General features: G+C 37.9%; 1 protein-coding gene across 8 annotated transcripts in view; it reads right to left on the bottom strand.

Moving 5' to 3' along the window:
• VAMP7 (vesicle associated membrane protein 7) overlaps nt 1-25,784 on the bottom strand; it is a 41,164-nt gene that overhangs the window by 472 nt on the left and 14,908 nt on the right. For 2 of the 8 annotated variants that reach the window (XM_037822045.1, XM_037822046.1), the window contains exons 2-6: nt 23,666-23,820; nt 20,354-20,411; nt 18,362-18,499; nt 8,697-8,787; nt 7,361-7,550 (exon numbers count right to left, since the gene is read on the bottom strand). In XM_037822045.1, coding sequence (XP_037677973.1) covers nt 7,408-7,550; nt 8,697-8,787; nt 18,362-18,499; nt 20,354-20,411; nt 23,666-23,811 — 576 coding nt within the window. In that variant the 5' untranslated portion in view covers nt 23,812-23,820 and the 3' untranslated portion in view covers nt 7,361-7,407. Of the gene's footprint in view, nt 1-1,897; nt 2,352-7,360; nt 7,574-8,696; nt 8,788-18,361; nt 18,500-20,353; nt 20,412-21,887; nt 22,714-23,665; nt 23,821-25,784 lie in introns of those variants that run through there. The other 6 variants (XM_037822050.1, XM_037822052.1, XM_037822047.1 and 3 more) reach the window with 6 other exon arrangements.

Here is a 25,784-nt window from a genome sequence, read left to right as displayed (position 1 = left end):
ACATAGTCAATATGTAAACAAATGGGCAAGGCTGTGTTCCAATAAAACTGTACATAGAAAAACATGCCAGCAGACCAGATTTGGCCCAAGGGTTGTAGACTGCAAACCCTTGAATTAAAGATAGGATCTGAGTCTAAAAAAAAATGAGACCTCCAAAACGATTGAGAGTTGGATACTTCCAGAATGGCAATAAGAGGAGCTCCACAGACCCAATGAAACAACTATAACTAGTGAAAATTCAAAAATCCAACAAACAAAAAACCCCACCATTTGAAGTCTCAGGAAATTGTGTGTATACTAAGGGCATACAGCAAATGGAGTAATATTTACACAAGTAAATTGACTAATTCTCACTAAGAAAAGCAAGAGTCTATGGAATTTGGGCCATGACCTGCTTACCCCCTCCAACCCCTGGCTCAGTGACATGGAAGTGCTACACCTGGCAAATACAGCCAATAACACAGGGCTCCCTCTCCCCTCAGTTCCCAGTCAAGGGCTATGCTGTCTCTCCAGGTGGGGCAGGCTGCCAGTATTTCTTATCTAACTGTACGAGCCCCATGTTACATAAACTGTATCCCACTCACCAGGCAGATGCTCTACCTCAGGTGGCAGGCCAAGAATTCTGGGCCCCATTACCCCTGCCCCAGTTCACTCATAGGGAGGAAGTTCCATGCTGGGAGAGGCAAGCTGAGAAAACCAAGGGCTACCACCCTTACCCAGTGCCCCAGTAGTAAAGAAAGGATGTCATTATGAGAAGAGCGGGCCACTGTCCCCACCCACAGCTCTGAGTCAGTGGCTCGAAGATTTTGCCCAGGGATAGGGGCAGGCCTTAGACCACAAAACTTTCCCTAAGGGCACAGACTTTATTTGGAACAGAAAATGGGGAAGTTCAAGCCTAAAGGTACTATCAAAAACAATGAAGATGAGGCTGGTAGCTTCATGAGACCAACAAGCTAGAAGTTTGTTGGCCAGGTAGAAGTTTAACAGACAGAACCAGAAAAAGATTCTGGGGTACAAACAAGCTGGATTTCCAAGACTGGCTTCAAAGAATGCCTCTACGATGGGCCCAAATTAAACTGAATCATTGGCACTGTCAAAAACAAGAGTGCAATCGGCCCACAATTAGTGTAGGCCAACAGCTGGGTGCGATACCAACAGAGGCAGACCACAGCTAGAAGCTTAACAGGGAGATCAGGGAAAGTGGCATTCCTAGAGAGCCCTGCTAAAACCAGTCATCACAGGATGACTGCGCACATGTCAAAGGCTGCTCCCTCTGAGGAGGGACATCAGAGGCTGCACACTTTGGGAGAAACAGACTTCACTGAAAAACCCAGCCCAGTCACTAAATAAATGAGCTAACAACGACAATCCCCTGGGGAGGGGGGTGGCAATCAGTATCCAGAGATGCTAAAATACATTGTCTAAACTGTATAGTTTTTGACAAAAAATTTGAGACATGAAAAGAAACAGAAAGGTGTGACCCATTGTTCTGGTTTGCTAGTGTTCCAGTTTGCTAGATCTGCCATTACGCAAAATACCAGAAATGGAATGGATGGGATTTATTAGGTTACAAATTTATAGTTCTAAGATCACAAAAATGTCCAAACTAAGGCATTAACAAGAGGATACCTTCGCTGAAGAAAGGCCTATGGCATCTGGAACACCTCTGTCAGCTGGGAAGGCACCTGTCTGGCATCTGCTGGTCCTTTGCTTCTGGGTTGTTTCAAAATGACTTTCTCCAAAATGTCTCTGGGCTTCTGTTTCTCTTAGCTTCTCTCAGCTCTCTGCTTGATTCTCTTGGGGTGTTTCTCTCTAAGCATCTGGGAGTCCTCTCTTAGCTTCTCCAGGGCAAACTCTGGGCTTCATCTCTCAGCTTCTCTCCAAAATGTCTCTCTCAGCTTCTCTTGGGGCATTTTGTCTTCTCTGCTCCGTGTGGGCTCTCTTTAAAGGACCCCAGTGATCTAATTAAGACCCACCCGGAATGGGCAGGGTCACATCTCCATGGAAATGATCTAATCAAACGGTTTTACCTATGGTTGGGTGGATCACATGTCCATGGAAACAACCTAATCAAACATCCCACCCTAATCAGAAGAATGATAAGTCTGCACCCATAAGATTGCATTAAAGATCATAGCTCTTTTGGGGTCCATAACAGCTTCAAACAAGCACACCCATACATAGAAGAAGAAAAAATAGGCAATAGAAACTGACTTTGAGGGGGTCCAGCTATTGGAGTTAGCAACAAGGACTTCAAAGTTGCCACTGTAAACATTTCAGAGAACTAAAGGCACAAGACAAGGATGCACGGATGTCCACTCTTGCCTCTATTCAACACTGTACTGGAGGACCTAGCCAGGGCAATTAGGCAAGAAAAAGAAATGAAAGGCATTCAGATTGGAAAGGAAGAATTAAAACTACCTCTATTTGCAGATGACATGATCTGGAATATAGAAAATCTTAGGAAATCCACTAGAAACCTATTAGAACTAATCAATGAGTTCAGCAATGTTGCATAACACAAGAACAATAGACAAAAATCAACTGTATTTCTATAAACTAGCAATGAACAATCTAAAAATGATATTAAGAATAAAATTCCACTTACAATAGCATCAAAAGGAATAAAATACTTAGGAATAATTTAACAAAAGAAGTGCAAAAATTGTGTTCTTAAAACTACACAACATTGTTGAAAAAAATTAAAGAACTAAATAAATGGAAAGGCATCCCATGTTCGTGGATCGTAAGTTTAAGACTGCTAAAATGGCAGTACTCCCTGAATTGATCTACGGATTGAAAACAATCCCAATAAAAATCCCAGCTGGCTTTTTTTGCAGAAACTGACAATCTCATCCTACAGTTCATATGCAAGAGACCCAAAAGTAGCCAAACCATCCTTAAAAAAGAACAAAGTTGGAGGACTAAACATGTCACGATTTTAAAACTTACTTCAAAGCTACAATAATCAAGACAGTGTGATATTAGCATAAGGATAGACATATAGGTCAATGGAACAGTACTGAGAGTTCAAAAATAAACCCATATGGATAATTGATTTTCAATAAGGGTACCAAGATCATTCAATAAGGGAAAGAATGGTCTTTTCAACAAATGGTACTGGGACAACTGGATAGCCACATTCAAGAGAATTATGGTGGACCTCTTTATTACCCCATATATAAACATTAACTACAAATAGATAATAGACTTGAATACAGAAGCTAAAACTAAAACAATTCTTATAAATAAATAAAGGAATAAATCTTCATGTCATTGGATTAGGTAATGGTTTCTTAGATATTATACCAAAAGTACAAGTAACAAAAGAAAACAATAGATAAACTAGACTTCATCAAAATTAAAAAAACTTTTGTGCTTCAGATGACACCAGAGAAAGTGAGAACACAACTCACAGAATGGGAGAAAATATTTGTAAATCATGTATTTGACAGGAGCCACTACCCAGAATATATAAAGAACTTTTACAACTTTACAATAAAACAACGAATAATTCCCTTTAAAAATGGGCAGAGGATAAGAATACATATTTCTCCAAAGTAGATAAAGGAAGATATACTAATGGCCTATAAGTACATGAAAAAATGCTCAGGAAAAGTAAGTCAAAATCACAATGAGTTACTACCACTTCACAATCACTAGACTGGCTATAATAAAAAAGACATAATATATTATCAGTGTTGGTGAGGACATAGAGAAATTGGAACCCTCATACATTGCTGGTGGGAATGTACAATGGTGCAGCTACTTCAAGAAAGTTTGGCCCATTCTCAAAATGTTAAATATGGGGTTGCCACGTGTGCCAATTTGAATGTATTATGTCCCCCAAAACGCCATTATCTTTGATGCAATCTTGTATGGGCAGACATATTAGTGTTAATTAGACTGTAATTCTTTGATTGCATGTTTCCATGGAGATGTGACCCACCCAACCTAGGTGATAACTCAGACTGGATAATTTCCATGGAGGTGTGGCCCCACCCATTCAGTGTGAGCCTTGATTAGTTTACTAGAGCACTATATGAGCTCAGACAGAAGGAGTGAGCTTGCTACAGCCAAGAGGGACACTTTGAAGAACGCCCAGGAGCTGAGAGAGGAGCTGCAGATGAGAGACCTTTGAAAGGCCTTTGAAAGCAGTCTTTTGTTCCTGAGAAGCTAAGAGAGGACAAAAGCCCCAAGAGCAACTAAGAGTGACATTTTTGAGGAGCTGCAGCCTAGAGAGGAACATCCTGGGAGAAAGCCATTTTGAAACCAGAACTCTGGAGCAGACACCAGCCACATGCCTTCCCAGCTAACAGAGGTTTTCCGGACGCCATTGGCCATCCTCCAGTGAAGGTACCTGACTGTTGATGTATAACCTTGGACACTTTATTGCCTTAAGACAGTAACTTTGTAACCAAATAAACACCTTTTATAAAAGCCAATCCATTTCTGGTGTTTTGCATAATGGCAGCATTAGCAAACTGGAACACCATGTGACTCAGCATTCCATTCCTAGGTATATGCCCAAGAGAACTGAAAAACCTATAGTTACACAGAAACTTGTACATGAATATTCATAGCAGCATTATTAATAATAGGACAAAAGTGCAAATTATCCAAATTTCCATCAATGAATGAATGGATAAACAAAATGTGGTGTATGCATACAATGGAATATTATTCAACAATGAAAAAGAATGAAGTAGACCACCCCAGTCAAGATGGTGAGTAAGACACTTTAGGGCTCTGTCCCCCCACAGAAACTTTGAACAACCAGCAAGAACTGGCAGAAACATCTTTCTTGAGGCTCCAGAAAACAATGGACTACAGAAATAGGCCAAGTGCTGAATCAAGAAAAATGCTACTTATAAGTGGTAGGATCTTGTGGTCTCAGCAAGGAGCCAACCCACACTGCAAGTGTGCATCCCTGGTCCTGGTTCTGGAGGGAACAGATTAACCCTTATGCATATACTGGGAGCCTGTATGTCTAGCTCAATACATCTGGAGGTGGCCTGAGGGAGTGCTTGCATGTAGAAGGCTGCTCACAGAATGCTCTTACAGAACACTGTGGGAAAACAGTCAAGTGGTTGTCTAAGGCAAGGAACAGCTGACTATAGGACATACACTGCAGTGCCCAGGACTGTGTAGAAACTGTTTCCTAAGGAAGAGAGGACACTCATATTTGTGTAAATGGGGGAATTCCCAGGGCCACATGTGCAAGACCAAGACAAGACATCATGCACAGAAAGGATCAGGGTGGCCCCTACACTTTGACCTTGAGATATTCTCTAAAGTCATTGTATAGATAAGCTCTGAAGGTAAGAAATGACACAGGTCAATCTGCAAAGATTGGGAAATGTATTCTTTGTTTTTCCTTTTTTTTCCATTAGCTCCTGGCATTCAAAGAGAGCTCTGTCATATCACTGGCTGGATATAAGTTTAAGGAATAGATGCTTCAGAGTCTAAATTCCAGCAATAACACATTAAAATATCAAAGTGCCCAGGTTTCAACAAAAGATTATAAAACATACAAAGAAACAAGAGACAATGTCCCAGGCAAAAGGGAAGATTAAAGCATTAGAAACCATCAATGAGGAGGACCAGACCTGGGACATACCACACAAAGTCTTAAAAAAATGGTCCCAAACATGATCAAAGAGCTAAAGGAAAACATGGAAAAAGAACTAAAGGATATCAGGGAAACAATAGATGAACACAAAGAGAATATCAATACAGAGATGGAAATTATGAAAAGGAACCAAACAGAGCTAAAGATCACAGTAACAGAAATTAAAAATTCCCTAAAGGAGTTCAAAAGCAGATTCGAGCTGGCAGAAGAATGAATCAGTGTACTTGAAGATAAGACAATTGAAATCAATCTGAGAAGGAAGAAAGAGTGGAGAAAAGTAAACAGAGTCTGAGGAACTTGTGGGGCACTATCAAGCAGACCAATATATGCATTGTGGGAGCAAGAGAAAGAGAAAAGAGAAAGAGGCAGAGATAACATTCAAAGACACAATGGCTGAACACAGCCCAAATTTAACGAGAGACATGAATATACACATCCAAGACGCTCAACGAACCTCAACAGGATAAACCCAGATAGACACATGTCACGGCATATTATAGTCAAACTGTCCAACACCAAAGATAGGGAAATCTGAAAGCCATGAAACCAGTCACATACAAGGGAGCCTCAATAAGACTAAGTGCCAAATTCTCATCAATAACCATGGAGGCAAGAAGGCAGAGGGATGACGTATTTAAAGTGCTGAAAGCGAAAAAGTGCCAACCAAGAATTCTGTATCTGGCAAAACTATCTTTCAAAAATGAGGGAGAGAGTCAGACATTCCCAGATAAACAAAAGCTGAAGAAGTTTGTCACCACTAGACTGGCCCTATAAGAGATGCTAAAGAGAGCTCTGTAAGTTGAAAGGAAAGGACAATAGATCAAAGCCGCATAAAGAAATAAAGATCTCTAGTAAGGGTAATTACACAGGTAAATATAAATGCCAATACTATTGTGTTTTTTGGTTTGTCACCCCACATTTTACTTCCTACAGGATCTAAAAGTAAAATGTAATGATATATCAGTTTGTTTTGGACTCAATGTATAAACATCTAATTTATGACAAGAATTACATAAAAATGGGAGGACAAAGGGGTGTAGGAACATAGTTTGCGTATGCTATTGAAGCTAAGTTGTTATCAGAGCAAATGAGGTTGTTATAAATTTAGGATGTTAAATTTAAGCCCCAGTATAACTACAAAGAAAATATCAGAGAATATGCAAGTTTGTCAAGACAGAAATTAAGAGTACAGGATGCCAGGAGCAGGGGGGAGGGAAAAGGGGGAATTAATGCAAAATGTGTATAGAGTTTCATTTGGGGAGATGGGAAAGTTTTAGTAGTGGAAGGTGGTGTGGATTCCTCAACATAGTGAATATGATAATCCCACTGAATGATATGCTTGAGAGTGGTTGAACTGGGAAAGTTAATGTTGTAGATATGTTCCCACAATAAAAAAAAAGGAAGAGACAATTAAAGTCAATATAATCCTGGACAAGATCTAATGAGAGAGGAGAGAAGGCTCAAAAGGACATGTTCCTGCAATGTAGTTATTTTAGGTTATTTGTTTATTCTTATTCCTTTGTTTTGGTTTTGTTTGAAATGTTTTTTTAATTGTTTTTTAAATTTTTGATAAATAAAGTTAAAATAAAAAAAAGGACATGTTCCAGTTTGCTGAAGCTGCTGGAATGCAAAATACCAGAAATGGATTGGCTTTTACAATAGGGATTTATTAGTTCACAAATTTACAGCTCTAAGGCCATAAAACATACAAACTAAGGCATCAACAGGATGACACCTTCTCTGAAGAAAGGCCAATGGCGTCTGGGGTTCCTCTGTCACATGGGAAGGCATATGGCCAGAGTCTGTTGGGCCTTCCTGAGGTAAGCTTCTGGTTTCAGTGGCTTTGGGCTTCTGTCTTCGCTCCTCTCTCTCAGCTCCCGTGTATCCTTGCTTCTTTCTCCCAGGGTGTTTCTCTCTCCTCTCATAGAGGATGCCAGTAAACTAATTAAGACCCATGTTGAATGTGTGCGGAAACAATCTAATCAAAAGGTCCTGCCCCCCACAAGACTGGATTAAAAGAACATGACTTTCTGGGTTACATAATAGAATCAAACCAGCACAGGACATTACTGGAAAATATGAAAAAATTGGAATATAGATTGTAAGCTTAATATCAATGTTAAAGTTCTTGAACTTGATAACTGCACTTAAGATAGATACACAAGTGAATATCCTTGTTCTTAGGAAATACAAATGGCAGTATTCAAGGAGCATGATGTATATAAGCAAGTTGTTCAGAAAATGGATTGATGAATAAATAGAAAGACAGAAAGATCAATGGATAGAATGAATGGCAAATGTGGCAACATGTTAAAATTGGTGGATCTGGGTATCTGTGGGAATAAGGGTATGTTGGAGTTCTCTGTATGGGGTTTGTATTATTTTTGTAACTGTCCTATAAGTTTGAAAGTATTTTAAAATGAAGTTTAAAATTTTAAAAATAATTTAAAAAGCAATGAAATACTGATATAAAGTACAAAATGGATGAACTTTAAAGACATTACTCAAAGTAAAAGAAGCCAGTCACAAAAGATCACCTACTGTACGATTCCAATTACGTGAAATGTCCAGAATAGGCAAATCTACAGAGACAGAAAGATTTATTGTTGCCTAGGGCTGGGGTGTTGAGGGGAAATGGGGAATGATGGCTAATGGCTACAGGGTTTCTTTTTGGGGTTATGAAAATGTTCTAAAATTGATTGTGTTGATGGATGCATAACTGTGAATATATTAAAAACCACTGAATTGTACACTTTAAATGGGTGAATTGTATGGTACGTGACTTATTTCACAATAAAGCTCTTAAAAATCAGAGAGAAATAATTGGAATTTTTTCCTACATTTTTCATTTGCTGTTTAATTCTAAAAATAAATAAGTTGTTTAAGAGGGGGAATTGATGAAAAAGGTTCACTTTCCAGGAACTTTATGCATTGGCAATAAATAACAAGGTAACAGCTGACTGCTGCCACTTTCATGCAAAATAAATAATCTACTGTCAAGTTATCAAGTCATCTATTGTTACTGATTTGCCCATATGCATATGGACTACGCCATAAAACATACCTATATTTCTGACCATGATTCCTTTCAGTTCATCCACTTGGGCTTGAGTTTCCATCACTTTGTCCAGGCCCTTATTCTCGGAGTGATGCTTCTTTAAGAAAATTAGGTTTCGTAATTTTGTAGAAAATTGTATCCAGACATTATTTACAACAGGAAAACATTAACAAGAGGAATGACAATTTACATTGAGAAATGCTACAAAATTATGTTCTCTATTGATAAAAAACAGATATATGTCAATTCATTACAAGAATGTTACCAGATTTAGGAAAAAATATGATTAGCATAAAAATGCTTCTATATAAAACTATTATAGTATAAAAATGTCACCTTATTTTGAATAAAATACAGCTAAATGTATTATATTAAATATACATCTGAGAGTCTTAGGGCAGAAGTGAAGAGAGACAAAGTAGGAGAGATATATAATCTGTGCTAAAACAAGGAAAAAAGGAGAAAAAGATGGCTGCAGTAGGGGCAGGAGGATAGGACAGAGTAAGGGCACTCTGAATTGTTCTCAATTTCTTGGATATGATGAGGTAGGGGCTGGCCCAGATTCTAAGCAGCTTTTCTTGTATCTGCTGGGATAAGAGCATGTAGTCCTATTTTCACTGGCTTCTTGTAGGATACAGAATCTAAGACACTAATGACAATCTATATTTTGAAATTATCATCCATATCTAACAATTATGGAGTGTTTAATATACGATGCTCCAATCGTGCTAAGAGCTGCAAATTGGCAACGACTCCATCAATTATTATCTCTATTTATAGATGAGGAAACTCTGGCACAGATTTGTTCAGAGAGTCACACGCAGTTCTGGAGCTAATGACTAACCAGTTAAGTTGAAAGATTCACTGCCAACTAACCCTATTTACTTTTGACTGTGTACAGGTATTTTTTTTGTTAGTGGTGTTTTGTACAGTTTCACATATATTCATATTTCCTAGCAGGGATTATAGAAATGCCAAATGAATAACAAAGGTTTATAAGTAACTATTTAAAGGAACGTTTTTCTCAGAGGAATGTATATTTAGACATGTAATACAAAAAAAGTATTAAAAAGAACATTTATAGAAGTGGAAAATATTCAAATTACAATAAGTCTTTCATCATTCACAACTAAATCATAGCTATAGCTTATGCCTTTACACACAAATAATTTCATGTATAAAACTCAAGCATTTTAAAACATGCTCAACATCATTAGTCATTGGGGAAATGCAAATTAAAACCAAATGAGATACCAGTACATACCCACTAGCATGGGTATGCTAGAAAATAGCAAGTGTTGGCAAGGATGAAGAGAAACTGGAACTGCTGGTGGGAATGTGAAATGGTACAACCACTTTGGAAATTAATTTCATGATTTATATAAAATTAAACATCACTTACCATATTACCCAGCAATTCCACTCCTAGGTATTTACCCAAGAAGAAATAAAAGCATATGTCCACACAAAGACTTGTATGTGGGTGTTCATAGTTACTTTATTCATGACAGCTGAAAACTGGAAGCAAGGCAAAGATCCAACAACAGGTGAATGAATGGATAACCAAATTGTGGTTATGCATAAAATACTACTCAGCAAAAAAAAAAAGGGAACAAACTATGGATATGTACTATAACATGGATGATTAAAAGCCTTATGTTGAGAGAAACAAGCAAGACATAAAAGGGTACACACTATACGATTCCATTTATAGGAAATTCTAGAAAAGACAAAACTATTTTTAAAAGCAGTTTTATTCTCACACCATACAATCCATCTAAAGTGGACAATCGGTGTAATCAGAATCGTGCATTCATCACCACAATCAATTTTAGAACATTTTCATTGCTCCAAAAAGAAAAACCACATACCCCTTTTACCCCCCTATTACTGACATTTAGCCTTGGTGTGGTACCTTTCTTACAACTGATGAGAGAATATTGAAAGAATACTGTTAACTGTAGTCCATAGTTTGCATTAGGTGTACATTTTCCCATATACACCCTATAATTAACACCTTGTAACAGTGACATACATTTATTCTAGCTCATGGAAGAATATGTAAGGTCTTAGAAACTACTGCCTACCACAGGATCCTGGAGATGCTTCCCTACATTTTCTTCCAGTTTTATGGTCCTGGCTCTTATTCTTAGGTCTTCGATCCATTTTTAATTAATTTTTGTATATGGTGTGAGATAGGAGTCTGCTTTCATTCTTTTGGATATGGATGTACAGTTACACCAGCACCATTTGTTGAAGAGACTGTTCTGTCCCAGTTGAGTGGACTTGGCTACCTTGTCAAAAATCAATTGTGAGGGTCTATTTCTGAACTCTCTATTGATCAATATGTCTATCTCTATGCCAGTACCATGCTGTTTTGACCACTTTAGCTTTATAATATGCTTTAAAATCAGGAAGTATGAGTCCTCCAACTTCATTCTTCTTTTTCAAGATGTTTTTGGCTCTTCATAGTTCCTGACACTTCCGAATAAATTTGAACATGGGCTTTTCCATCTCTGCAAAGTGGGCTGCTGGAATTTTGATTGAGATTGCAATGAATCTTTAAATCAATTTCGGAAGAATTGATAGCTTAAATATATTTAGTCTTCCAATCCATGAACATGAAATGTCCTTCCATTTATTTTTGATCTTCTTTGATTTCTTTTAGCAGTATTTTGTGGTTTTCTGTATACAGGCCCCTTACATCTTTGGTTAAATCTGTTCCTAGATATTTGAGTGTTTCGGTTGCTATTGTAATTGCAATTTTTTTCATAATTTCCTCCTCAGATTTCTCATTACTAGTGAACAGAATCACTACTGATTTTTGCATGTTGATCTTGTACCCTGCCACTTTGCTGAACTCCTTTATTAGCTCTAGTAGCTCTGTGGTAGATTTTTCGGGATTTTTAAATATAGGATCATGTCATCTGCTAATAGTGAAAGTTTTACTGCTTCCTTTCTAATTTTGATGCCTTTTATTTCTTATCCTTGCCTAGCTGCTCCAGCTAGTACTTCTAGCACCATGTTGAATACCACTGGTGACAGTGGGCAGTCTTGTCTTATTCCTGATCTTAAAGGGACGCTTTCAATCTTTCCATATTGAGTACAATGTTAGGGGTGGGTTTTTCATGTATGCTTTTTATCGTGTTGAGGCGGTTTCCTTCTATTCATATCTTTCAAAGTGTTTTTATCAAGCAAGGATGTTGGATTTGTCAAATGCCTTTTCTGCATCAATGGAGATGTGGTTTTTCCCCTTTGATTTGTTAATGTGCTGTTAAACTACTTCTGCATACCTTGGATAAAACCCACTCATCACAGTGTATAGTTCTTTTAATTTGCTGTTGGGTGAACTCCTGGGCTTTTCTTCTTGGGGAGGTTTTTGATGACTGATGCAATCTCTTGTGATTGTTTTGTTGAGGACTTGTATTTCTTCTAGAGTCAGCGAAGGTTGTGTGTTTCTAGGAAATTGTCCACTTCATCTACATTGTCTAGTTTGTTGGCATACAGTTGTTCATAGTATCCTCTTATGATATTTTATATTTCTGTGGACTGGACTTAGTAGCAATGTACCCCTCTCATTTCTGATTTTTTTATTCACATCTTCTCTCTTTTTTCCTTTGCCAGTCTAGCACGAGGTTTGTCAATTTTACTGATCTTTTCAAAAAACCAACTTTTGGTTTTGTTGATTCTCTCTCTTGTACTTTTGGTTTTCAATTTCACTTATTTCTGCTCTAATCTTTGTTATTTCTTTCCTTCTGCTTGCTTTGGAATTTGTTTGCTTTCTTTCTGTATTTCCCCAAGGTGTGCAGTTAGGTCTTTAATTTTAGTTCTTTCTTCTTTTTTAATATACGCACTTAGGGCTAGAAATTTCCCTCTCAGCACTGCCTTCACTGCATCCCATAAGTTTTGATATATAGTGTTCTCATTTTCATACCTCTCAAGATATTTACTAATTTCTTTTGCAATTTCTTCTTTGATCCACTGATTGTTTAAGAGTATGTTGTTTCCTTAACAGGTGGACTTGCTGCCCTCCCCACTATGTGGGACATGACTCCCAGGGGTGTAAATCTCCCTGGCAACATGGGACATGACTCCCAAGGATGAGTCCAGACCCAGCATCATGGGATTGAGAAAGCCTTCTTGACCAAAAAGGGGCAGAGAAATGAAACAAAGTTTCAGGGGCTGAGAGATTTCAAATGGAGTTGAGAGGTTATTCTTTTGCTATATAGATAGTTCTTTTTAGTTTTTAGTGTATTAGAATAGCTAGAAGGAAATACCTGAAATTGTTGAACTGCAACCCAGTAGCCTTGATTCTTGAAGACCAGTGTATAATTGTATAGCTTACATGCTATGACTATGATTATGAAAACCTTGTGGCTCACACTCCCTTTATCCAGTGTATGGACAGATGAGTAGAAAAATGGGGACAGAAAAGTAGATGAATAATAGGGGGGATGGGATGTTTTGGGTGTTCTTTTTTACTTTTACTTTTATTCTTATTTTTATTATTACTTTTTTTAGGTAATGAAACTGTTCAAAAATTGATTGTGGTGATGAATGCACAACTATATGATGATACTGTGAACAACTGATTGTACACTTTGGATGACTGCATGGAATGCTAAAATATCTCAATAAAATTGCAAGGGAAAAAAGAGTGTGTTGTTTTGCCTCCATGTATTTGTGAATTTTCCATTTCTCTGTTATTGATTTCCAGCTTCATTCCATTATGATCAAAAAGAATGTTCTGAGTAATTTCAATGTTTTTAAATGTATTGAGACCTGCTTTGTGATCCAACATGTGGTCTACCCGGGAGAATGATCCATGAGCACTTGAGAAGAATGTATCATCTGCTGCTTGGGGGGTGCAATGTTTTGTATATATCTGTTAGCTCTAGTCCATTTACCATATTATTCAAGTTCTCTGTTTCCTTATTGATCCTCCACCCAGATGAGAGTGGTGTATTGAAGTTTCCAACTATTATTGAAGAAACATCTATTTCTTCCTTCAGTTTTGCCAGTTTGTATCAAGTATTTTTGGGCACCCTGGATAGGTGCATAAATATTTACAACTATAATTTCTTCTTGGTGGATTGCCCCTTTGAATAATATATAATGTCCTTCTTTCCTAACAGTTTTGCATTTAATGTCTATGTTGTCCGATATTAGTATAGGTACCCCAGCTTGCTTTTGGCTACTGTTTGCATGGAATATATTTTTTTAGCCTTTCACTTTCAACCATTTGTGTCCTTGGATGTAAGCTGAGTCTCTTGTACACAGCATACTGAGGAATCATACTTTTTAGTCCCTTCTACCAGTCTGTATCTTTTAATTGGGGAGTTTTAATCCATTGAACATTCAATCTTATCACTGTAAGGGCAGTACTTACTGCAACCATTTTATCTTTTGGCTTTTTTATGGCATATCTTATTCTTGTCTCTCTTTTTACCCTTTTTGTTACCCTTTTAGTTACTGATAATCTTCATTCCTATACTCTCCTCCATGCCTCTCTCTCCTCTGTCTTCTTTCAGACTGAAAAACTCTGTGCTGGTTTGAATGTATTATGTCCCTCAGAAAAAGCCATATTCTTTGATGCAATCTTGTGGGGCAGACATATTAGTGGGGATTAAGTTGGAATGTTTGGATTAGGCTGTTTGCATGGAAATGTGCCCCACCCAACTGTAGGTGATAACTCTGATGAAATAATTTCCATGGAGGTGTGGTCCCACCCATTTAGGGTGGGACTGGATCAGTGGAGCCATATAAATGAGCTGACAAACAGAAGGAACTCAATGCAGATGAGAGTGACATTTTGAAGAAGAGCTACAGCCAAGAGGGACACTTTGAAGAAAGCACAGGAGCTGCAGATGAGAGACAGTTTGAAGACAGCCGTTGAAAGCAGACTCTTGCTCCAGAGAAGCTAAGAGAGGATAAACACCCCAAGAGCAACTAAGAGTGACATTTTTGAGGAACTGCAGCCTAGAGAGGAACGTCCTGGGAGAAAGTCATTTTGAAACCAGAACTTGGAGCAGACGCCAGCCACATACCTTCCCAGCTAACAGAGGTTTTCCGGATGCCATTGGCCATCCTCCGGTGAAGGTACCCGATTGCTGATGTGTTACCTTGGACACTTTATGGCCTTAAGACTGTAACTGTGTAAACAAGTAAACCCCCTTTTATAAAAGCCAATCCATCTCTGGTGTTTTGCATTCCGGGAGCATTAGCAAACTAGAACAAACTCCTTTTAGTATTTCCTGTAGGGCGGGTCTGTTGTTGAAATCTCTCAGTTTCTGTTTCTCTGTGCTTATTTTAAACTCTCCCTCAATTTTTGAAGGGCGGTGTTGCTAGATAAAGAATTCTTGGTTGGCACTTTTTCTTTTACAGTATCTTAAATATACCATACCACTGCCTTCTCACCTCCATGGTTTCTGATGAGAAATTGTCAATTACTCTTATCAAGCTTCCCTTGTATGTGATAAATCACTTTTCTCTTGCTGTTTTCAGAATTCTCTCTTTGTATTCGGCATTTGACAGTCTGATTAGTAAGCATCTTAAGAAGGTCTAATAGGATTTATTCTGTTTGGAATATGTTGCACTTCTTGGACATTGTATTAGTTAGGGTTCTCTAGGGAAAGAGAATCAATGAGCAATATCTATGAATACAAGATTTATAAAAGTGTCTCATGCAACTGTGGGTATGCACGACTCCAAATTCCATAGGGCAGGCAGCAAACTGGCAACTCCAATGAAGATGCTCGATGAACTCCTCAGGAAACGAACCGGCAACTTTAATGAACTCCTCAGGAAATGAACTGGCAACTTCAATGAACTCCTCAGGAAATGCTTCACTGGTCAGCCAAAGAAGAAGTGAAGATCCTCTATCTGTCTTGCTTAAAAGTCTTCAACTGATTGGATTAAATCCAGCTGACTGCATTCTCTCATTGTGGAATACACACCCTTTGTTGACATCATCAGTCACAGCTGCAGCCAATTGACTGATGATTTAATAAACCAGCCACAAATGTCCTCGCAGCAACGCTTAGGCCAGTGCTTACTTGACCAGACAGCTGTGTACCATCACCTGCCCAAGTTGACACATGAACCTAACCAAAACAGACATATTTATTTCAAGAGTTGGAAAATTTCAGCAATTATTTCCTCAAATATTCTTTCTGTCCCTTGTCCCTTTCCTTCTCCTTCTGGGATTCCCATGGCATGTATTTTTGTGCACATAATGTTGTCACTCAAATCCCTGAGACACTGCTCATTTTTTTCTCTTCTTTTCTTTATCGACTGTTCTTCTGACTCTTTAATTTCGATTGTCCTGTGTTCTAGTTCACTGATTCTTTCTTCTGACTGTTCAAAACTGCTGTTATGTGCCTCTAGTGTATTTTTAATCTCTTCTGTTGTACCTTGCATCCACATAATTTCTGTTATGTTTCTTTTCATACTTCCAAGTCTTCTTTATGCTCACAAATAGTCTCCTTATTATCTTTTATCTCTTTATGCATATTTTCCTTCATCTCCTTGTATTGATTTAGGAGGTTTGTTTGAACTTCTTCTGTTGGTTGTTCCAAATTCTGTGTCTCCTCTGAAGTTTTAATTTGATCCCTTGACTGAGCCATATCTTTCTGCTTCTTAGTATGGCCTGTAATTTTTTGCTAATGTCTAGGCATCTGATTATTTTGATGCATTTACTCTGATAGCCCATTTCTCTCTCTTGCTGAGGATTTTATTGTTGATTGACTTTGTGTTAAGGATCTTCTTTGACCCTTGGTTCAATTTATTCTAGTTCTTTGGAATTGCCCATGTTTAACTGATCAAAACAGGGGCAGAAACCCATGAAGGAGGTATAGACCAGTTCCAAAGGACCATGAGGAAAGGTTCAGGAAAGACACCAAAAATCCTTTTTTTCTTTCACCTCCCCTAAGCTACACTTTCCTGTCCTGCCCATCAGATGGCACTCTTTTGCAAACCTTTCCCTGCAACTTTAAGGGGGAACTGTATTTTTTTACCCTCCACCAGGCAGTGTTGAAACAATGCTGTGGGGATCCTTGTACCAGGCAGGCTTGAACCATGATTCAGAGCCAGAATCTGGCAGTCCAAACTCACTGATCAAAAGCCATGCTCAGCACTTGACTGTGCTTCCCCCTGCTCCTGAGGATGAAGACCTCATGCCCCTCTTTGTCTGGGGCAGCCAGCCACAGACCATACCTGAGGTAAGCCTTGAGGTCTGGGGATGGGTGCCTGCCCCTGCCACGGGAGCGATTCACTTGCAATTTTTGCTGCAGCTTCTCAGTTTCCCCATCCTGCTCTTTTCTGGATGCTGTACAGTGCTCCCCTGGTCTCCAGAGCCCCAGAACCATTGATTCAGATAGTTTCTGCCTGTCCACTGGCTGTTTTTGTAGGAGGAGTGTGTCTTTTAGCTCCCTAATCTGTCATCTTCCCCACAAGCCTCAAGACAAAACTAATTTATATTGACAGAAAATAAATCAGTGGTTGTCTGGGGTAGAATGTGGGGGAGAGGAATGACTACAAAGGGACAAAGGGACATGAGGGAACTTTTAGGGTGATGACTATGTCCTCTATCTTGACTGGTGTAGTATTTTACAGACATAGGTATATGTAAAAATTCACTGAGGGATTCATACAGATAAACACACTTTCAAATTATTAATTTGAGCTGTTCAAAAATTAAATTTGCCTCCTGTCATGGTTTGGAGCTGTATGTACCCCAGAAAAAGATGTTCTTACATCTAACCCATTCCTGTGGGTATGAACCCATTGCAAGTAGGACCTTTTGATGAGGTTACTGCAGTTAAGGGGTGGCCCACCTAAATCAGGATGGATCTTAACCCTATTACTGGAGTCATTTACCACAGGAAGCAAGAAGGTCAGTGGGGCCCGGAAAAGAAGGGAGAGGCCAGGAAAGCCCACCAGGTGCATTGTTATATGACAGCAGCCCAGGACAAAGGATCACCAGGAACCAGCCCCAGAATGCCAGGCTTCAGAAAGAGAGCAAGGAAACTAAAACACTACTCAACTTGCCAAGTGCCTTTAACCTATATATTAACCTACCCTCTCAGAAGGTATTTTAGTTTCTTTAGCTGCTCAAGCAAATACTATGCAATGGGTTAGCTTAAACAACGGGAATTTATTAGCTCACAGTTTGAGGATGAAAAAAGTCCAAATCAAGGTATCACTAAGGTGATGTTTTCTGTCTGTCTGAACTTCATTCTGCTTATAAAGGACTCCAGTAATAGGATCAAGACCCATCCTGACTGAGGTGGGCCACACCTTTAACTGAAGTAATCTCATCAGAATGTCCTACTTACAATGGGTTCACACCCCCAGGAATGGATTAAGTTTTTCTGGGGACATAGCTCCAAACCACCATAAGTCAATTTAAGCATTAGATGGGCAGTTGAACAGATGATCTTTAATGTTCTTCCCAATCCTGAGATACTTTGATTACTATTAATAGAGAACATAACTGACTACCACTCTAAAATGGCCCCTTAAATTTTTTTATCAGGGAAGTTTTATTATCTTGGCTTATAGTAACACAATCAGAGAAATCTACTGCAGGTCAAAGTCCTATATTCATGGTGTTTTAAGGTAGTAAAGAAGAAGATATGAATGAAAATACTTTATCCTGAGAAACGTCTTACCAGCTGAGCAGCCAAGACACTTGAGAACTCGCTATTCATGGCATATGGAAGTGCTGTCTGTGCTCTTGAACCATATGTAGTCTGGAACCTCTTCTTTATCTCATTCAAAAAATTAAATGCTCGAGAACGCTCAAAATCCTGAAAAGAAACCAAAACCAGTTCACACTTAGAGAGTAAAGATGATGTTGATGATTAACAGCAAAAACAATAAAATGGCTAGCAATAATAAATTATTGACATTTATTGAATAATGACTCAATGAAGAGGAACTAGCATTGTCCCCATTTTACAGATAAGGAAGTGAAGGCTCTGAAAAGTTAAGTAACTCACCAAAGGTCAAACAACTAGTAAACAGAAGAACTAAGATTCAAATCCAGATATGTCTACTGCCAACCAAAGTTACCAGTACCTAGGTCATCAGCTTCTTGATGGTGGGAATTGGGGTTTTACTTCCTTCATATCTCTCATGGGATCTATTAGAAGGTCCAGCACAAGAAGATGCTCCGTAAATCCATAATAATAGTACAGTGTTTCACATACAATGATAATGCTACTGACATGAATTTAGAACTTACTTTGTCAATAGTGGCAGTACATTTGAAAAGATCAAGTGACTTTCCCTTGTCTAGTCCCAGAGAGTCAAAACAGATATAATTGAAATGATCACTGTGGTTGACTTATCCATTTCACTCAGGATGATTAGTCTAATACAAGGGTTCTTAAACTGTGGTCAATGGTCTGAATTCAGGGGGCCCACGTACTTGGATAGATAAAAAAAAAATCACATCATTATTTCACCAATCTTTAACCAAAATTTCAATTGTGAATGTAGGTAATGAACCAAAGTAGAATTAAATAGCATTTATGACTTTGTCACCAACAGAAATCTTTTTTAATACACCATCACAGTTACAGATATCTCAAAATATTATTTACACTATTTCAAAATTACTATAGATAATTAGACCCATGGCTAGATCTTCTTATTTAATGCATTCATAAAGAAGCACATACATTACTATATCAATTTTTAAAATATTTTGATAGCTATATTTCAATATAATTGATTTCTTTTATAATCATGTGTGTTTTGCTTTATATATTTAAAAACATTCTGAAAAGGGGCCCACAGGTGTCAAAGGGGTCTGTGACACAATAGAGGTTAAGAACCATGATCTATGGCAATCATACAAATTGCATTCCCTTTGTCAGTGACCAGTTTAGAAATATGCCTGTGACCTAGTCCTAGCCAAGAAAACATGAAAGGAAGTCCTCTTTGAAAGCAGGGGTGGGGGAAAGGCATGCTTCTGGAAAAACTTTCCCTATTCCTAAGATAAGAGACTCAAGAAGACATGGTTCCTCTTCTCTGGGCATGAATAAACAAGCAAGTAGCTCTGTGAAATCATAAGAGGAACCAGTCTAGAATGAAGCCAATACCGAGGATAGCAGAGGAAAGGACCTTGATGACATCAAGTTATTGAGTATTTCGCATCTTGAGCCTAGAAATACTCAAAAAAACCAAACAAACAAACAAACAAAAAAAAAAAACCAAGATACTACAGGTATACATAGCTGGTTGTCATGTTTTGTGATTTTTGTTTTCCTGAAGTCCATAGACATTAAAATCTTCATTAACTATTGACTGGAGGGATGAAATAATCTATTTAATATTATCATTAAAACAAATTTTTGAGAGGACATGATACCAAAGGATCAAAATTATGAACACCAATTCTCACTACACAATAGGATAGATGTACAAATTGCAAGAAGTTAAGATAAAACTTTACCAAACTAGGGTAATTTGCAAATACCCAAATATCAAATTTTCTTGTCATTTTCTGCTCTATAAGATAAATCCAAAGTACAGAAAAAATTAACTGTAATATAAAGTTCCATCGAATCTTTTTTACCCTCCATACATATAGATAATTAAGAACTGACTGTATTTAACAGTACACATAAATAGCAATATGTCTTCAAGTTACTTACATCGTTAGTGATACAAAGATATACAATCCTGTCTTGGCAGATGTAATGAAACAAATAACTGTAGAATAAAAGATATAAAACTTACTGTGGTTATAAGCAACATCTGTTTCACATCTAGCTTCTATGTATAAGCAAATTGAGTACTGCCAAGGTCACCATACTATTTATAGATATAATCTATTCTCTCTCTTCTCTTCCCTCACATACCCATTCCTCTCAAGCCAAAATGACAGGAGTAAATATGTAATTAAAAGAAGGTCTCTACCCTAGCTACATAGCACAACTCCATGTATATTACCCATTAGAATAATAGCTCCAAAAGTATAATTGGACTTTTAAGGCCTGAACAAGAGACAACATTTTAGGAGGATTAGGATTAACCCCCAATGGGTCATACAGTCGCCTTTGCTTTTTCCTAAAATCTCAATGCAAACAACTTTTCTACCAAATCCTCAAGAAGATTTATTTGAGCTTCTACTTTCAGCCAGTTACTGTGCTAGATGCTGAGAATATAAATAAAACCAAGAGTCCCTGCCTTCACAGAGATTACAGTGCAGGGAATTACAGTGCAGCACGGTAAATAAGACAATGGGGGAGTCCAAAGGCAGTATGTAGTACTCTGGGGACATTGAGGAGGCATCTAATAGAAATTTGGGGAGTGAACAGGAAAGACTTCCTGGTGCCAGTGATGTTTGAGCTAAGATCTGAAGAATAAGTAAAACATTTTATTTTAGGGGAAACGTGTTAAGTTTAATTTTGAACACACTGAGTTGGAAGTATCCATGAGGCATCCTAGTAGACATGTTAGTAGCAGTTAGTAATATGGATACGCAAGACATTATATAAGTCAGCATTAGAAATATAGACCTGGATGTTAACATTCAGTGGAAACAGTTTCATTACAACGGTGGGTAGGAAAGTTAGAATGCTGAGACAAGAAGCGCCTCTTTTAAGTTTGGATGTAAAGAATGGGAATAAGATAGGACAGTGACTTGAGGAGAAGACTGAGTCAATAAAAATACATTGTAAATTTTATCTTTAAATTAGCATACAATAAAATGGGCTTTTTTCTTTTGTGAAAAGAAAAAAGTGATGAGATATTTTTGATTGGGACAATGGAACATGCTTATAGGAAACAAACCAAGACAGAAGTTTTTTTTTTTTTTTAACAAAAAACACAACTCAGTGATTAAGTCTCACTCCAGAGTATACAGGGGAGGACTGGATCAAGACTGGACTGATGACATTGCCTTCAACTATAACTGCATTTTAATTGGACTACATATTCTAGCCTACCTTGTAGCTAGATATGGCTATGTGACTAAGTTCTGGCTGATAAAATGGAAGTGGAAGATATATGTCCAACTCCCGGTCTTGCCTCTAAAAAGATCACATGTGTTTTCCAGGAACTGACTAGAAACACCCAGACTGTAAGCCTAGTAAGTTTTGGAAGGAACAAAATCACCAAAAAGTCATACCCACAAGAAACAGTGATTGTTTAACCCATAAAACAACCTCTGGGCCCCAAACTTACACCAACAGGAAGCAAATTACAAAACCTGTACAGCTCCCAAAGATGACATGCTCTAACTCCCATTTCAGATGTGGCCAGAGAGGGTAATGGATTATGAAGAACATCCTGGAGAGCAAATCCAGAAGTCAGGGACAAAAGACAAGGGAATTCTTCCAAGAAAGCAGAACCACTAACCACTCATGGTTAGAACAGGGAGTCTTTGAAGTTGTGGCAAAGCAGTTATTTGATCACTGCTAAGAAGCAGTGACTTTTCTGTGTCTTATCATTCTTCCCTTTTCCAAACTCCCACTGTGGTGATCCTACAGACCATTGTCTATTGGGCTGTGGGTTGGGCTGGGGAAACAGGGAGAACAGATGACTTGTCTTTCAGTTTATGGTCAACGGGCCACAGGAGTCACAACTGGACCTGATGCAGAAGACTATGAATCACACAGAGACCTTGACTTCGAACAATACACAATTACCAGACGAGTCTTTTGGGTCACCTCCCCTGGAGAGTGGGTGTTTTCTATGTTTGGGAAGAAGGGAACACCAAGATATTTGGGCAGCCAGAGGAGTAGATTGGAAGACTGCAAGTTGTGCTCTGAATCCTATAATTTCTTCCAGAGTAACAATTTTAGCTGAGCATATGGCTGCACAGGCAGAGACTGCATTTTCTGGCTTCCTTTATAGCTAGGTTAGCTACATAACTGCATTCTGAATGATGAAATGTAAGTAGAAACTTCTGAACAATAAAATGTAAGGCCATTTCCGGCAGTTGCCTTGGCCAAAGATGGAAGCCACTAACTGAGAATGTTAGACCCACCCCACCAGCTTCTAACCACTCATCTCTGGACTATCTCATTTAAATAATTGTATTTTGGGGTCTCTCTCTTACAGTAGCTTAGACTATACCCTATCTTATACAAGGAGTTAGCCATAGAGAGTAATAAGGTCCTTCTTCTGAGTCAAGAAGTAGGGAAATAAAGATGGATTAAGTAAAATTTTTATGTAAGGACTAGGAAGATTGAGACACTTTTTATCAGATTACTAAAACTACCCATCTATATCTTCTCTAATCCATTCTCCAACCATCCATCAGAGTGATCTTTGTAAAGCAAATCCTAACCTTGTGGTACCCTGGCCAAAAACCTTCAATGCCATCCCACTGCCCCCAGGATAAAGTCAAATCTCTTAATATGGCCTATAAGGCCTTACATGACCAGCCCCAGACAACAACCTGCATTTCCCCAAATACACCCTATGATATCATGCCTCCATACCTCTCTACCTGTTGCTCCTTCTATCTGGAATTTCATCCCCCTAACCATCATCTCTACCTTCTATATAATTATCTACAGATATGACTGTCTCCCTCACTAAACTATAGTCCCTATGAGAGGAAACACTGAGTTTCTTGTATCCCCAGCACCAAGCAAAATGCCTGGCAATGGTAAGTGCTCAATAAGTATTTAATGAAAGAATGAACATAGGAGTATTATTTATCTTACTTGTATCAAGCTTCACATATCCTAGAGTACTTTAGCAAAATCAGTTTTACATGTAACATTTCCAAATCTTTCTTTAAAATAAAATACTAATAACACTCCAATGATAGTATACAATAATTACAAATTAAATTTGTAATGAATAAAAACAGACATTTTCTAAGCTGATAAAGGTTACTGTTCTATCAGCTTATTCAACTTATCTACCAAGAAGCTTTTCTAGTTTTCTACTCTTCTGATTACAACAATAAATTCCCTTTCGCCCTCTATCACATGCAGAGCAGAACTCACTTGCCATGTGAGTACGTTAGTTTGTTATTTTCAGAAGGTATCTTAGCCAGAATCTGCTCTGTCACCTCCAGGAAGTTTCCTCCACACCAAGCATGTTTGGCAAGGATAGTGGTTCCCCTGGCAACAACAGCAAAAAGAATGGCCATGGCTTCAATCTATCAAAAGAAAAAAAAAACCCAGAAGATTTAGAATATTTCATTGACATGATCTTTCAGAAGTAACTTGCTATCATTTACATCATCTACCTGGAGACGGTATTGAACAAGGTGCTACATAACAAGATGACTTAACATTAAATTTAACAACAGGCTTTAAAACAGGTTTAGCAACAAGCTTGCAACCTAAGCCACACTGATATGCATACATTATTTATAGACACACAAAATACATACATATACATACATGCATACAATTGATACTAATTATTCCATAATTTGCAAATTTGCCTACTCAATAACAATTATTTGTAACTCCAAAATCAATATTTGCAGCACTTTTGTGGTCATTTGTGGACATGTACAGAGCAGTGAAAAATTTGAGTTGCCTGACGTGTACTTTCTCAGCTGACATCAAACAAAACGACACCACTCTGTTTTCTTATTTCAGTTCTCATAGTGTAAAAAGTCCTTTGTTGCAGTATACGTAGTGCCATTTTTTCATATTTTTATGTTTGTTGTTGATGATTTCACTACTTAAAATGCCCAAGCATATTGCTAAAGTGCTGTCCCAAGCACAAGAAGGCTGTGATGTGCCTTATGGAGAAATTCATGTGTTAGATAAGCTTCCCTCAGGCATGAGTTAGTTATAATGCTGTTGGCTGTGAACTCAATGCTAATGAGTCAACAATATATATATTAAATAAGAAGTCTTTTAAAAAAACACACATAAAACAAGGCTATGTATTGATCGATTGATGAATATGTTGTGACCAGAGGATCACAGGAACCTAACCCTGTATTTCCCCTAGGAGAATGGTTCGGCATTTGCTAATTCAGTATTTACACTGACTTCATAAAGCATAACTACAATGAATAATAAGAATTAACTGCATAAATAAACATTACACTGAAAGATAGATTACATTTACAAATTATACAGCACAAACTAATATAACCCTTTTTTAAAGCATTGACCATATATAGCAAAGGGACATAAACATATCTTCATCCTTTAACGTGGTGATTCCATCCTGAAAATCTATCCTAAGGAATCAGTTCAACAGACGTTAAACTTCGGATTCACAAAGATACCAATTAACAATGATAATAGCCCATTTTAATTAAGTGCTTACTATTTTAAGCACTTTACATTTATTAACTCATTTAATCCTCACAACAACTCAGTGAGATTATACACTATCAGGATGCTCATATTACAGATGAGGAAACTGAATCCCAGATGACTTTAATAATTTGCCCCAAATTACAGAGTTTCTAGAAAGAGATAGCTGGGATGTAAACCACAGCAGTATGGGTTTTAGAATCCACATTCTTCACCTAAACTGTATGCTGCCTCTAGCATAAAGGCATTATCCATAATAGAAACAAAGTGAAAATAACCCAAATGTTCAACAAGAGGAATGGTTTTATAAATTATGGTTAAGAGCCTTCATCAACAAATTCTTACTAAAACAATACAGCGTAAGCTTAAGATTATTTTTCTCATGTTTGGATATGAGTAGTTTTTTTTTTTTTTTCTACACAGCAGCCCAGTTTTCCTTATCTTATGGCACAAACTTGTAAAAACAGATGAACAAACACCATACTATTATTCAACTAACTCAACAATTTAATGTTATGTTTTTAACATGCTCACTGTCACCCAATACACCAGAGGTTATCAAACTTCAGTGTGATTATGAGTCATCTTGGGTAGCAGAGTGAGAGTCACTCATTAAAAATCCAAATTCTTGGCATTATCTCCTGAAATTCCGACTCAGTAAGCCTGAGGTGTGGCCCTGGAATCAGCATTTAAAACAAGCTCATCTGTATGCAGGCAATGCACACAACCATACTTTGTGGGACACTGCAGAAGATTAGGAAGTGCTTGAGGTCAGGGAACCTGGTGATTCCTTCTAGGAATCCCAGCACCAGAGCATAGCACACAGAGAACAAGAGGC

Source organism: Choloepus didactylus, chromosome X, assembly GCF_015220235.1.
Source record: "Choloepus didactylus isolate mChoDid1 chromosome X, mChoDid1.pri, whole genome shotgun sequence".
Classification (NCBI taxonomy): domain Eukaryota; kingdom Metazoa; phylum Chordata; class Mammalia; order Pilosa; family Megalonychidae; genus Choloepus; species Choloepus didactylus.
The sequence above is the reverse complement of the archived record's forward strand: the minus strand, read 5'-3'. Positions and strand labels throughout refer to the sequence as shown.